This window comes from Caretta caretta, chromosome 11 (assembly GCF_965140235.1).
Source record: "Caretta caretta isolate rCarCar2 chromosome 11, rCarCar1.hap1, whole genome shotgun sequence".
Taxonomy (NCBI): domain Eukaryota; kingdom Metazoa; phylum Chordata; order Testudines; family Cheloniidae; genus Caretta; species Caretta caretta.
This window is the reverse complement of record NC_134216.1, coordinates 33,991,601-34,008,130: the sequence shown is the minus strand read 5'-3', so window position 1 is coordinate 34,008,130 and position 16,530 is coordinate 33,991,601. Positions and strand designations below refer to the sequence as shown.

The 16,530-nt window shown below is 35.6% G+C and overlaps 1 protein-coding gene across 1 annotated transcript in view; it reads right to left on the bottom strand.

Moving 5' to 3' along the window:
* Positions 1–241: 241 nt before the first annotated feature.
* Positions 242–16,530, bottom strand: part of PSMD14 (proteasome 26S subunit, non-ATPase 14) — a 58,379-nt gene continuing 42,090 nt past the window's right edge. The window contains exons 8-12 of the mRNA XM_048869569.2: positions 12,568–12,675; positions 8,900–8,974; positions 5,082–5,207; positions 3,585–3,647; positions 242–663 (exon numbers count right to left, since the gene is read on the bottom strand). Coding sequence (XP_048725526.1) covers positions 565–663; positions 3,585–3,647; positions 5,082–5,207; positions 8,900–8,974; positions 12,568–12,675 — 471 coding nt within the window. The 3' untranslated portion in view covers positions 242–564. The remainder of the gene's footprint in view (positions 664–3,584; positions 3,648–5,081; positions 5,208–8,899; positions 8,975–12,567; positions 12,676–16,530) is intronic.

Below are 16,530 nucleotides of genomic sequence, written 5' to 3'. Positions count from 1 at the left end.
GCATTATAAAAAAAATTGTATGTCAATGTTCTTTTGTACTCATCACTATTTATGAAAAAAGTATGTTTTCTAGGATACCTCATGATTAATGGAAGTCATATTTCATTTGTGAAGTTCTGCTAGCTCATCGATGTTTCACTTAATATGCACTAAAAATGCAAAGGAAACCAGATTTATCTGCATGAGTTTTCTACAATGTTGTCCATTCCGTATATTGACAAAAAACCTTAAACAAACGAGAGACTGTAAATGTATTTTTATTATGTAGCAACAATCAAAATATATATGTACTACTGATTTCCCCCCAAATATTAAATGAAAACTTAATACAATTTGCCCACTCTGTGTTCTTGAACTGCTTTGGAATCTGCAAAGACCCTGACATAAAGAAACAGAAGTAATTGCACAACAGAGACTGAAAGGTGTTATAGTGCTGCTCTTAGACTGCAAATGATGCCAGATGTCTTCCATTTTACCAAATATACTTTCAGCAGTCTCTGGTTTCCAAGTGTTAAAAACAATAGAAGAATATACACAGAAAGCACCACATTAACAGTAAATGCATTATTTAAATACAACTGTATCCAACATAGCTGCTAAACACTGGACAATATTTGAGGTCATCAGCACATCCACATGTTCTTCTAAATGACGTTTGGGGTCCTGAAAAATAAATATTAAAGTAGGCTATTAGAGGAATGACAGATTTCAACTATTTGAGAACACAGTGAATTAATAGACACTGAGAGCCTATTAAAGCCCCCAAATTTTCCTTCCTTCAAGATACTGCATGTAACTTTGATTCTAATTTTCTAAGACCCTATAGCTCTTCATATTATTCATAGATGTTATATGTAGGCTAATAAGCAAATCGGTCTCTTCAAATTCTTGATGGATACAGTGACAGCAAATGTTTTTATGCAGTTCCACACACAGGTGAAATCCGGGCTCCAATGAAGTCAATGACAAAACTCCTCCCTGACTTCAACGGGGCCAGGATTTCACTCACAGTATCGTAGTTGCCTCAGATTTTAGAAGCTAGGTCAATAAAAACTATACTGTAGTCAAACACTACTTTAGAACTAACCATGAAACCTATACATTGGAGAGAGAGCGAGAAAGCACGTGTGCGCGCATGTTCTGGTGGCATGCAGCAGGGTTCAGGGCAGGGCATCTAAACCTGGTAGAAATGGGGGTGTCATGTACACCCTCCCTTCCCACGCGTTACCTTTGATTATTATTCTGTAAACTCAGCTACAGCCAAACAGAATATGCTAGGAATGCAATTTTAGTCATGGCTTTAACCTTCTTGTTTTTGCAAGGTTAAGACAGACCTTCAAATTTATTTTTGTGGTTATCCTCATTCCCCATATTAAAAAGAAAAACCTGAGGGAAGTCTGTAAAAGTTGAGAGTAGGACAACTTCTTTTGAAGCTATTTTAGCCTATTACTTAAATAGACATTTATATCACTCAAATACCCATTTTTGAAACTATTTTTGTGGAAGTGAGATTCATACTATTTAAAATGAAAAACAGGGTGTTTTGTCAGACTTCAACAAGGCCAGGATTCCACCTTAGCAATACAAATGTGGTGCTCTGTATTTTCAAAGCTGTATATAATCTTGGGTCCCCAATCCTGTAAAGATTTATACATATGCTTAATTTTACACTTGTGAGTAGTCTCAGTGGCTTCAAGAATATTACACAGTGTTTAACTCTTGCTGAGTTCCCAGACTTCAAGGGAATTACTTAGTGTATAAAGTTAAGCATGTTCTCAAGTCTCCGCAGAATTGGAGCTTAAGTCTGTACAGTGCTTTGAAAATATTAAATACTACATAAGTGCCAAGTATTATTAAATTACCTACATAAAATGGATCCATTTCATGCATTCACACAAGTTCACTCTCAGTGGTAAAGCTAAGCACATACATAAACTTCTGCAGCATTGGGGCTAACTAAATTATCCTCACATTATGCCATAAAGAGCACATTTGCTCAATCTATTATGTCATTTGGTTGTGCAGAGCCCACTATACAGATATTACAATAGTGGAGACAAATTTAAAAAAAAGAAAAAGCATTTGCACACAGTAAAGGATCAATTTAAAATATTTATTGATCCTATTCCACATACAAAATAGTTCTGATGGCCACAGATGTCACAAGTCTAAGCTGCTCTTTTGTATAATCCATTTACAAAGTCCTGTAGTTCTTTAAGATTTCTCCATTCAAACTAAGGACCTTTCCAAACAGAGGACAAATATTCACATCAGCAGCTGTGTGTCTACAGAACTTGGTGTATAAATGACAGAGGAAAAAAAACCTGAAAATAAAACTATTTCATTTAATGATTTTACAAGATACCTTTGACAGTTTCTTTTAGAAAAAAAGTTGGATGTGTGAGGAAAAAAATCTGACTTTTTAACTCTGTATTAACTTAAAAAATCTGCACCAGCTTTTAAAGAATTGTTTAGATTGTAGATTACACTTGGGTTCAGGCTCACAAGAAGGGATATTTACTACTGTTTTAGATCTTTGAAAAAGATGGTTCTTCCTATATATTTATTTTTGATTGTTTCCTGCTACAGATTGGAATGCTACAAAAGTGTACGACTCGAAGAAAATTACAGATAAGTTATAACATCAGTTTGTTGGAAGTTGAAACAAAAATATTCCATAATCCTCTGAAATACAGTTCAGGTTCTACTACAGCCAGCCATATGAATAAATCCTGCCTCTCCTTTAAGGGAAAATAGTTTGGAGGTTTTTTAAAGCTATCCATTGTTCCTATTGCCCCCCGAGTCTACTGAACTCTGAGAACAATATGTTTTCTTAACAATTTTAATCTTTTTCCATTTCAACACTTTTCTTTCTTTGGCTTTTAGGCTAAAATAAAACATATCGCTAATTTAATATCTGTCAAGTCCTCAGTCAGAAGATTACATCCTGCCATGACAGAAGGATGGACTTCATTTAATAGCCTCCCCTCCGCCCCCCAAAATATTAATTATGGTCCTAAACTGTTTTTCTTATGGAGCAGAAGGGAACACGAAGGTGTTTAGTGTACTTATGTGTGTATTGGCATCAAGCATCAATTTTTTCTGAATAGTGGGTGAACTTACTCCCCTTCTACTGGCTCGTCAGCCACAGTGTAATGCACCAGACTGACTGACGGACTTGCCTCTTTAAAAAAAACAACATAGTATAACTCCTTCAGAATGCAATAGTGTATTTAGTTTTTTTGTTTGTTTCTTTTTAAAAAGAGGAAAGATGCAGAAATTACAGGATATTCCTCAGTAGATTAGAACAATTTATCCACAATATACCTTTAAACTTCATTATAAAAATGTTGTGGCAGACCCTTGCTACCAAAGGACAATTTTGTAACCACTCTGCAGATTACCTAAAATCAGAGGCCTAAATAATATTCTCCATTAGGTGTAAATTCAACTCCTGTAGGGAATTCAGGACAGCCAGACTATAGCACAGAAATCACCTACAATGCATGTGACTAAAATAATATTAAAATATATTTTAAAAAAAATCAGGTTATTTCACCTCACAATAATTCATTACATCTCACCTGCTTGCCAACATTTTTTATTGCCAGCTGTTCAGGTGTCATCTTATCTTCTTCTTCCACAGCCTGTGAAAAATACAAAAAAGGTCGGTGTTTCAGATTTTGTTTACTTTTTTCTAGAGCCACAAGATTATAAAAATATAATTTCTTCTTAAAAATCAAAAGGACAGCAGTGTTTCAGAAGCCTGTATTAAGTCAAAAGGAAAGGCACTTCAATTGCTCAGCAAAGGTGGCACAAATTTGTTAAAATGTCAGTGCAAAAGATTAAGGGGAGGATTCATGAACAGCTTTATTGTCAGATATTTTAGATTTACTCAAACTATATTAAAGAAAAATACACTTAGAACTGATAAAATGTTACACAAGGGTGGAATTTTGCACCTAATAATCACATCAACAGCTAGATAAAACAGGTTAAAAATATAATGTTCAAAGTACAGCATTAACCTTGTTGTTTCTAACAAAGGGAAGTTTGATTTTTTACTATGCATTTTTGTATTCTAGTTTAAACAACTTCTATATATTTCTTTAAATAGGTTTTTTTGTATGTAAAGTTCCCTGTTTATTTATGTTTAATGTTAAAATGTCTGATCTGGAGGGTTTATGTCCTTGACAAACTATTAAATAAAATATTCACGTTTAATATTTTGGGACTTCCAATAAGCAAGTTAAAAATAGACTTTTTAAAACAGTATGTTTAATACATACAGTACATTTTCCTAGTAAGTATCTTCACAAGTAGAGCAAGTCTCAATCATTCTTTTATTTAGGAATGTCATTATTACAGGTTATGAATAAGTGTGAGCCTGATACTTTTTCTGCCAATGTAATGGAGTGAAGAATCAGGCTGTATATATTTAAAAAAGAGAGTTCCAAATACACACTACAATAGAAGTATATATTTTTTTAAATCTTTGATCTAGTAGTCTTTGATGGCAGCAATGAAATGAGAAATCAAATTAAATCCAAAATATTCTGAATTAAGGTGCAACTACAGGATTTCAAGACCCATCCACTTCAAAGAGTTAAATACAATCAATGGGACAGATTACACACATCCTTAAAGCTACATATGTTTAGGTGCTTTGCTAAACTGGGGCCAAACTCAGGTGCCCACAGCATTCAGTACGAACAATGGTTAATCTTTAGTTGGTTAGCAATCAGGAACTCAATGCTCACAAAGCTTTGGTCTACAAATTATAGCCAGAGTTATACCTTATTTGCCAAATCCATGGAAGTTACTCTACTCAATATATATATCATACAAAACATGAACATTCCCATACTGCCCCCAAAAGAGAGTGTTAAAATATTAGTGATCACTGAAGCCTCAAAAGTTATTTGCTTGCAATTATTCAGTGTTCTAGTTAGTGTTTATTTTCTAGGACATTACTATAAGCGTATACAAAGAGATCTGTAATCAACTTCTTATCCAATGAAATTTGCTACAGTCAGTTATTTCATAAGAGCAATTTCAACTTTATTGTTGAACGTGAATACCTTGTTATAATTCTTAGCTAACTCCAGCATCTCTTTCACTACTGTTTCATTGAGTTTGCAATGTTCACTATAGTCCTGAAGTGTCAAACCTTCCATCCAACTCTTCTTATGCAAATTTAGCAACATCTGCAAAATAAAGTCATACAGTTTAACATCTACATCAGAACATAAGTTTCCAGCTCTATAAAGGTCCACTTGATACAGAAAGTTAATTTACTAAATGTACTTGTAGAGGTGTAGATAAATGAATTCAAAAAGATTAGAAATGTTCCAAAAGCATTTTTGATCTTGAACAGTTTGAATATGGTAAGTGTACACAGGAGCAGCTTTTAGCTGGTGTTTATACTCAAAATCGCTGGATTCTGTAGCATTCTGCTGCAGCAGACTGGGAATTTTGCAGCAGTTCTTTTAAAATGAAAATCTTTTAAAATGAAATATGAAAATTAATAATACACAATCAGTGCAGTAGCTCGTCTTATTTAATTTTTATAATAATCTATTTTACCCTGTCCCAGATTTTCAGTTTGTTGTAGATTTTGATATTGACAATGCATAACTGCATTATAGAAGTTGTCAGGAGAAAGGAGGCTGTTTTAACAGCTAGGTAGGGGACATATGAAGCTTTTGGCCTCTAGACACACTCAGGAGGAAATTTGGTGTTGTGGACTAAGCACATTAGCTACTTATTCTGCACTCATGATCCCTGTATTGGAGGACAGTAGGCTGTTGTAGTTGAGATGGACTTTACTAGTAACCAAACCAAGTCCTGAGTATGTCTTTTATAAAACAAATTGTCCCAAAAAATGAATGACAGGAACACATGGACTTTTTTGCATTTTACCACATCTTAGCATATCTCCATGTAGCTGTCTTCCTAGGTTTCAAGATAACGTGTTGCACCTTAAAAAGAGCATTCAGGTTCCACATCTAATAAGATGCCAAGATCCATGTTGTAAGATTGAGTGAGTTTGGGTTTGGTTTTGAGTCAATGCCCAGAAGATCCGGGCATTTAAACTGATAAGCCTAAGTAAGTGCTATGAAAATTATCTGAGGCTTGTTTTACTTTTCTGAAAACCTGATGGAGCAGAGGAATTGGAGAAAAGGCATTCCACTATGCAAAGACTGCCTTTATTGGGGAGCCACTGCCCATTACAGATCAGTACAGGAGGTATCTGGTGTTCTAAGCAAATAGATCCATTTTGTCCCCACTTCTTCAATATGAGGTTTACTGCTGAAGTCTTGAAGGCCCCTTATTTTAACTCTAATGCCTGAAATTCACATCTGCAAAGGAGTTGCTTTTCCATGTCAGGTGGCCATGGAAAGAAACGATGAATCATGAATCATTCCCACAGAACCCTCACTTTGGAGGGCAGCTAAAGGAAAGAGACTCATCCCTACAACGATTGATGTCTTTGGTTGTAATGTCTGTCAGGATTTGTACTATTAAGTCCTTAGTGACTGGAAAGTTTTTCATAGTTGCTAAACTACTCTGAAAACTATTGCTTTGCTGTGAAGTCTAGATTAACCAGGCTTCCACAGATCTTAAACTCAGATTGTGTAGATGCACTCCCCAACCCAGGCTTTCACTCCAAAGGGAGATGGTTTGATAAGAGACAAAAGTGGACATTACAGACAACCATATGCAGGATTTTGGAATGAGTGGCTACCTTTATCAGAGACCTGTGAAGAATAGTTAAAGCACTAAGAATGATTGTTTACTTGCTCAGACAAGTTCAGGTATGCTTGCAGGTTTTCCTGCTTTGAGCAGGGGGTTGGACTAGATGACCTCCTGAGGTCCCTTCCAACCCTGATATTCTATGATTCTATGACAGTTTCTAGTATATAATTGATACTTAGTCAAGGTTGCAAAGGTCTCATTCTCAGTCTACCAGTCATTTATGTAAAGGAAGCCCTTAGAGCAAAGATATTTGAACTTTAGGAACAGTTTGATCATGTTACATGGTTGTATTGTAAAGTTTTTTGAATGTCCATAAACATGTCAAAAGGCTAAAAAAGATAATCACCCCTGAAGAATCTAGAATTGCTTTTCTGAAAGTATGCCTTTGCATCAGGATGAAGATAGATCAGACTACCCAAAAGGGAGAGACCTATTGTGGGAATCTGGTTCTGTTGGACCTGTCATCCAAATACAGGTAAACAAACAAACACATTGAGCCGTTGAAAGTGTGATTCTGCTATGAAAAGGGACGCTAGCCCAGATCCACAAAGGTACTTATGTGCCTAAGTCCCAGTTTTAGGCATCACTGCAATCCACAAAACCTCCACTAGGCCGCCACCTAATCTTATAGGCAGCTATACTCACTCCATGGTGCCTAAATTTCTCTCTCTTGGCGTGTGCACTGCTGTCTCACTCTAGGTGTCTGGATGCCTATCTCCCACCTATGCCCCAGTGCAACCCACGAATGGGGGAAAGATAGGCAGAGGAGACCCTCTCCTCCCCACAGGGCCTGTTCCAGTTGGTGTGCTCAGATGCTCCTTCCAGAGCAGGTCCCATTCAAAATCAGAGGCTACTGGATGAGGTGGTAGTGCCCACTTTATGCCTTTTATCCCAGTGGTTAAAGCACTCATCGAGGGTGTGTGAAATTCAGGCTCGACTCATCTGCCTGAAGGGAAGAAAAGACTTGAACAAGAGTCTCCCACCTCCCAGGAGACTGCTTTAACCAGTGAGCTATGGGATAGTCTGAGGTGGGGCTCCTTTACTCTCTCCTGTTGAATCTGTTCCACTTTGGATAAATACTTAGTCACCAGATGAAGAGAGAGAGCGCAAGCGAGAGACACACAGACACACACACACTATGACTCACTGGGAGGAGGGAGACTCAGTCTAGTCACCCTATTGAAAGATTAATTATTTATACACACTGGAACGGCTTCAACAGAAGAGAGTGAGGGGCCCCCACTTCAGAATATTCCATAGCTCAGTGGTTAGAGCACTCTCCAGAGAGGTGGGAGACTCCTGTGCAAATGCTTTCTTCCTCTCGGGAAGAGAGGGAAAGCGGGGGAGGAGAGGAGAGGGAAGGGCAATAGAACCTATCTCCCCCATATCAGGTGACTGAGCTAAAAGGTATAATGAGGACACCACCTCCACCTTCTTCTGTTTTTTGTGGAATGATGCAGGTGCCTAACTTATTCTTGCATGAAAAGTACTTAGGTGCCTAAGCCACCTCCTTCCAGGAGATGAGTTCCTGGCTGTGGATAGCTAGCAGAGATAGGTGCCTCCCTGCAACCTGGATTTTGGCTCTTATCTCCATCAAAGCGGCAGGGCTTAGAATACACCCCTTTCATCAGCGTCTCACACTGGCTAGCTTAGGTGGCTCCTCACGTAGCATGCTGGCTTTTGTGGCCTGCATTCTCAGGCACCTCTCTCACTCCATTCATTGTATAAAGAGTCTAGGTGCTAACTCAGGCTTTGTGGACTGCACTGTTGCTCCTGTGATTTTCTAGGTACCTACTTCCCTTTGAGGTTCTGGGCCTATGTGAATTAGCAGCCTCTATCTCAACAGATACACTTCCTGATCTGCATGTTTTATCATTCTTTAGTGATAAAAAATTACTTTTTATTTCTACTCGCCAAAGAGTCACTAGTTGAGCTGGAGTCTGTTTTGACTCATGCATTATCAGCAGAACCAACTGTAGTTCCAACTGTAGAGTCAAAGTCTGGCTTTAGTTAAACCCAATCAACTCTAATGAAGACAATGAGCATGTACAGATGTAAATGAGGCAGGAATCTGGCCTTGAGAATCTTGACTACTTTTGATTATGAATAAGCCAGGTAGAACTCAACTTGAATTTCTTACCTTCTGTTCTAGTTCATTCTTCCTATAGTTGATGGTAATGGAGTAATAATGCCTGTTTAGTCCATGAATTAGAGCCTATAAAAGTTTATAGAAAAATATTCACACTGAAGTTACTATCATAGATATGAAAAATATTAGTAAGAAAGTGACTATCTAAAGCACTCAACTTGAAATAGTTTTGAAAAAATGTTATAGGTAGTGTCAACCACTATACCTGCTCCTAACAATCTTATTTTCCTATTTTTAAAAAATGTTGCTCTCTCTTCCGTTTCCACATGAAAGGTTCATACAAACAAGGAAACAGTACAACTATTTGTAAACTGCAGACAGATTCGGTAAACAAAAAAATTAATTATTTGCTCTCCAATCTCTTGTTTATGGTAAACTTAAGTCGTACTTAAAACAGGAGGTAAACGTATTTCAGACACAGGTGTGATTTTTATGTTGACACTATCACTTATAAATCTAAAACATGTGGCAAAGGTTTTAATTTTTAATCTTTAATAATTTGAGCTGTATAGCTGTGGTTACAGCTGAAACAGTAATTTACATTTCAGGTGCTGGTTAGACAGGATATTTACAGAATAGACCTTTAGCATTAAGACTGTTTTAAATTTTCAACATTAAATGCAATATTATCTTGCCAGTTACTGGCATGACCTTTATGGATGCAACGTTTTTACACTAGCACCTCACCAACCAATAAGAGGTTTACAAGAAACATATTAGGTTATATGAAACCTTTATATGTATGCTCCATATCTTGCTGCTTTGTTGTAGTATCAAAACAATAATGGGCACTCTTTTGAAATGTACATCTTAAGGTATGGCTTGGATTAAGATGTAGTTTGTAGAAATAATCTGTGTATGAACATAAATCCTTGTCAGATGTTTTGTCCTCGCAATGTAAAAAAGATGTGAAAAATTATACCATGCAACATTTAAGAAGTAGAGAAATATTTGATATTCCAAATTATATTTTGATCATTTCACCTATTTATTGATGTCTATTCCTTAACGCTATTCATGGCTAGCGCTTGTTCCACAAAATGCAAGTACAGCTTTTCATTCTAGTGCTTCAAAATCCTACCACAATTAAAATTTAATAGATATCATAAAGTTGAAAATAGATTTTTTGCATGTATTTGTATGCTATACAAAGAAATACCTAAACAGTTACATTTTTCATGAACTGACTATATGTTCACTAGAGTTTGTTAACTGCTGATTGTCAAAGATACACATTTAGCTTTACTGTAGTCAACAGAATCTCAAAAACAAACACTTGCCTATTTATTGTTATAGTAATTTCAGCCTTAAATTACTGAAAAAAGTTCTGTAGTTTCTTTTGAAATTCTCGCTCTCCCCTCCCCACCCCGAACTGAAAATCTGTATCCTCTTGTTTTAACTTAACTGTAGATAAGCGGAGACTTTTAAGAGCTCCTAAGGGATTTAGGAGTACAAGTCCTAAATAGACTGACTATCTCCCCTGCAATCATTTCCCTTCTAACAGCAACAGTTAATTCAACTTAGGTGTTAGCTGAGCAAAAGTGCAAACCCTTAAAAAAAAAAAAAAATCCTGCTCCACTACTCCTCCCAACTATCTTGAAACTGTACTAATAGTCACTGCAACAGGTTAATTGGAAACCTCTAAAATGTACACCTATTTGCTCTCTATATTTTAAAGACATTGTTCCTCAAGTGTTTTGTTTCACTGAAAGATTAGTGTGTGTCGTGCAATACTTAAGTCCCGTAATATTAAAGTCTTTAATAAGCTTGCCTTATGCTTCACAAAATGACTTTGATAAAATATGGGGGAGGGGACATGTGAAATCCTAATCCCACTGAAGTCAATGGGAGTTTTGCCATCAACTTCAATGAGGTCAGCATTTCACTCAGGGACGTTATAACATGTGTGTATCTACATTTGTTCTCCGTGGAAAGAATAAGTCTTAAGAACTTGTATATGTATACACTTAATTTCAAACTGCAATATTTTAATGTAATAATAAAATATGTAACTGGTCATTGCTGACTTGCAATTAGTGAAAAAAACTTATGTCTGAAATATGCCATGCTACAACAACAATGATCTTCGACTGTGAGATATTACTTAACCTTTTGCAAAAAATAATGAAGCAGTATGATACTATGGGGGTTTACAAGAGAGGTCATTACATAGAGCCTAAAAAAGCCCAGTAATATATTCTCTTGAAACAGGCAAGCATGGGCTTGTCTGTATCCAATCAAAAACATTAGTAGGTTATTTCATACTCATACTTCGCAGTTTTCACAGATTTAAAAATCAAAAGCAAAACACTTCAACCTTTTAAAACTAACTATTTTACTAGTATGAATATTTTTGCTCATTTTTCTTTATAAAAAAGTGTTTTAGTGCATAAAATAATAAAAGCTACCAATGTGTTGAAGGTAGAAGTTTAACAATGGCTAGCTGGCATCTCCCCAAAGATAGCAATCTGATAATAAAAGTTGAAGCATCTAATTTCAGTTCTACTGTGGCTACTATACTGTCTTTCAGTAGGCCGTATTTAGCAACATACATTAGTATTACTGTTCATGTAAATAATCTTCAGAGAAGAAATTAGGCTTCCTGGTAGCAACTATTCATGCCTTTTACAATATATTTAAAAATAAAATACATTTTTCTTCATGGGGGGAAAAACTGAGGAAAAAAAAAGTCAAGGCACAAGAATACGGATAAGGCATTAATCACTCAGGAGGATACTCTTGTTTTAGAACAGAAGAAGCTTTCTGCAATGAAGGTTTGGCTTCACTGAAGACGAGAGTATTGGCCTTAATCGTCAACACCAGAAACCAAATAGAGTAAATATTCAAAAGAGAAATTCAATGTTATAAACTTTATACATTCTTACAAAGATATATAAAAACAATACACTCAAGTAAAGAGGATTATGCTTGAAATGGTCAATTATACATTCAAATGATCTATTCCATTTCCCCCCCCCACACACACACACTTCATCAAATTACAAGGTCACCAATGTAATAACCAGAGTTGGAGATGGAATATTTGTTTAGGACACATTAAAAAGTTGAATATATATATTAAAAAAAAATGTAGCAGTAAAGCAAGTGGAAAGAGACCATAATGATTAATGGGTAGGGCATTTTTCAATGGTTGCTTGAAGAGTAATTTATTCTTTTATCACATATAATTGGGATGCTTACAGTAGATAATAAAACACCATTTACTCATCCTGGCTTTAGGAAAGCTCAAGCATATGTTAACAGGAGCAGTTTTAAAACTGTAATACTGAAAAAGGATACCATTTGCCCTCTCTTGTATCACTGGTCTGATAAAGCTAAAAAAGCTAGAGTATTGTCCTCCTAAATTCACACAAAAGATTTATTTTAAGTTTTTCATTTTATAAATCTGTACCAAATCTTGACAGTATCTACTTAAATTCTGTGTTTACATCTGACGAATTTAGAGCTCAATCCTACACTCATAAATTAGGAGTAGACCTATTCAAATATCAAGTTAATTTTATATGCACATTAAAATATTGCAATGAGGGATAACATACAAATTATAGCTGTAACATTTTAAGATACTTGTCGCATCACTGTGATTAAACACCACTCAATACAAAACAGAGTTTATCATCATCAAATACTGACTTTACCTGGATAGATGGCTTGTTTAAGTGACCCAGATTTGAAGTTGTTTGTCTTGGTTCATGTCCCAAGACCATCATATTAGCATTGATCAATCTGAAGGCATCAATAACAACCTGTAAAAACAAGACGTCAAGTCAATTCTTTTTAGAAAATGCAAGCAATGGTGCCAAGCAACGGTGGACAAGGCATGATCAACTCTCATCTGTTTTTGGCCTTCTTCCAGAAAATCTTTTAATTATAATATTAATAAAAAAGAACCTCCTGCTGACTGTGCCATCAGCACACAATTCTTTACTTTGTATTGTAAGGTGACACCAGAACTACATTTTTCATGGAACTATTAAGTTTTATGTACTTTTTATTTTACAACATTGAAAAGATCACTAGATATACATACTATAAACTTCATAGGTATGTATGTTTGTCACCTAAATCTTATCTAATCAAAATGAATGACAGAGAGAGACAAAAACTGAAAGTGAGCACAAGCTAAGGGACTGTGTCTAAAGCCCAGTCCTGTCACATCAATTACACCACCACAATACTTGAAATGACAACAAAATTATAGCCAGCAAGGAACTTGCCCCATGTATTCCCTTCTAGTCAGATGCTTTTTGCTTCTTGTGACTAAGAAAGGGTCTATAAACTGTCTGATGGATTAAAAAGTCCTTGTCAGTGTCATGCTCAGGAGTAAGAAATAGAGTAAAAGACGACCAAGGTCATTTATGATTTAAGGAACATGGAAGGTAGTATATCCAGTTATTTCATTACAAATGGAAGAAAAAAAAAGTAGAGCTTCCATCTAGCCTATTTCTATGCTTTGCTGTAATTGTTCAAGAAACCTTTGCAAATAAATATTTAGTGGTTTCATATAATAAAAATAATCACCTAACCTGCTGCTAGGTGAGGTGAGATATAACTTAGAACACATCACAGCCATGCAGCACAAAAACTATCCTCGTCACCTCCAACTATCATTATAGATTCATAACTACAAACGAAGATTTTGATTTATTTAGCCCTTAATCCTACAACCAGACCTCGCACCTATGCAGAGCCGCACTGAAGTCAATGGGGTGCCACACTGATGTAGGCATCTGCCCCGCATGGTTTTGATTGAAGTGTTGGGGCCTTATTTTTTAAAGATTCTAATTCTGTCATGTTCTTAAACTGGATTTATGCTTCATAGTTTTAAGAGCTTACATTAAAATGCCCGAGAAATTTCCACCGCAGTTGTATTGTAATCTGTATTTCACACAATACCACATGGCACCAAGACACCAAGGTCTAATATACTGAGAAGCTAAATATCCCATTGTTTTATAATAGCTTATTCCAGGTAAGCAAGAACACAAAAATTGTCCATATTTTAAAAATTAAAAAAAAAATATTTTAAGTGCTTCCCTTCTAGTTAAACAAATTAGGATACTACCCATAAACCTACTTAAGTGGGAATGTAATGCAATTATGATGATATGTTAAAGGGCACAGAGAGGTAACAAATGAACTGGCAGAGATTAATATGGAAATTTTAAAATGTAACAATTTACAGTATTTTAAACTGAAGGCAGACTAATAACGATCTCACATACTGTACATGTCAAAGAAGCTGCTTAAGTCACATCAAGCAAAACACAGCAATGTTTGATATAAGTATCAAAGACAGATAATGATACACAAAGTAGTGGAAGATATTTGTACCGCTAGAAGGACCATATTTTTTTCCACTTGTGCATGTGTGTTGACTGCATGGTCCATATCCAATTTAGGAAGAGTCCATGTCTACTGCTAAATGCATACAGCACCAAGCACAGCAATGATGTTCACTAAATAAGCAGTTATAAGTAGATTGGAAGTTATAAACTTCTTTTAAAGATTAAATTTCTCACATGGTTTATCCATTAAGCAGTTGTAAATTAGTGCCTTGTACAATCCTGGACTCTCAACTGACTGGCCAGATCCTTCTCCAACTTGTCTTTTAAAGTTGCCTTCAGCAAATAGGTCATTGTTCTTCACTTCTTATTAGAATTTCAGTGACCCAATTTATGCCAGATAGCATGGTGATAGATAACAAGAATTTATAAGGTAAAGACAAAAACCCCTAACATTCTCCCCTTCCCTGTGACACACACACACACACACACCCCTTTCTTCTCTCAATTAAACAGATTAACCGGTTTAACACAGAAAGAATTATTATAGCATATGGAATTTTAATCTTGCTAAAGAAGAGTTTAATTCCTTTAATGATTTTTTAAACCATTAAACTTCATTCACCTATAAGACATCAACAATTCTCTAAAAGAGTTCCAACATATCTACCTTTTCGTCCTTGTAATACAAAAAGATCAATTATATTCTTAATGTTCTCATCAGATTTTACTTTAACTCAGACAGTTTTAAGACTCATGTTTGTATATATAAAAGTATATCTTATCAGTTTTCCAACTCCTGAAATTCCATTTTAACCAGATGTCCTAATTTAGAAACATCTGCAAATGCCCAACTATAGTAAGTAAGGAGTACAAATAAAGCAAAGCAAAGCAAAGGGGAGATGGGGGTGGGAAGAAGACACATACTGTAGTCCTCCAGAGACTTCTAGATAGGAAAATCAAGCAAATAAAAATTTACTCTGAGGAGCAAGATACATTAACTTGGCAGGATACCATAACTTAGTGCTTCATCATAATTTAACTTCCTAATGGCTACACTTCTCAACTGCAGTTTAAATGACTGCTCCACTAGAAACCATGGAACTTATCCAAAAATGCAATGGCATTTTTGTCTAATAATTGTTCCAACATTGGATTCCATGTTTACTTTTCAAGGTACATTTTTGAAAGGAAAACTAAAACTCCTAACATATGAGGCATTGCAACACCGCTTTGATAGTAAATCAAATATTTTAACTACTGTTCACAGTGTCATAGTTGGATAACTTTCATAGCAAAATATATTGGACAACTAGCTGCTGAAATATTTAAGAACTCTACTCAATGTGATTTAAAGTTTGCAGTCCTTACTCATGCAAGTAATTTCCATCACTTCAATGGCACTACTCACATTAATAAGGATTACAGGCTCTCTCTGTGCAACTCTGGAGAAACAAAACACAAATATTTGCTAAAACTGTTAGCATCCTTCTTGTTCAAACTCTAATGTGAAATCCTAAACGCACAATACTTATATGTTCAAAAAACAAGGGTAACTAATCTAGACAGAATACAGAAAGTATGAATTGAATGACATTTTTCTTGTTAGTAGCATTATGACAACCAATAAAAACTAAATACTTTAGCTACACCAAGATTAAAGGAATTCATTGCCATCACTATAGCAACTGTCTTAAGGAAACCAACATGCTCAACAACCTGCAATCTAAATTTAGATCTAGTACGCAATAAAAGCATAAATACAGCAATATACCCTACATTTACATTTCTGTGAAATCTTCTAATTGCTTTTTGCACAGTGAGAACAAATCGGTTCCTCCTTTAGAGCATCATATCAAAATAAATAGACTCATTAATGTCCAGTGCACTAATGAGCAATGGGTGAACTAGGTGTTAATTATGCCACAGTAAGATTCAAGGAAAAAGCCCTTGTGAGCACTTGGAGGTGTGCAGAAGCTAAAGTCTTTTTTCTGTGTTTATTTTGAAGTACAGCACGATGCAATCAAATGACAGCAACATGGTCACCTCATATTTAACAATGGAACTTTAGAGAGACTGTAATCCAAGTAGAGAACCTCCCAGGATTAATTAAAGCAGAGGAAAAATCCATTTTTCAGAGTTACTTAAAGAATTTAAGGGATTTACAGTAGTTCCAAATTTATAGTTTTCATTGTACTTATTACCTCACTACAGCATGCACTGTATTAACAAAAATAGTAACAGCTTTGCATGAGGCTTTTAGACTACCTCTCTGAAAGCCCAACTCAAGCCTATGGTAGTAGGATGTTTTCCAGA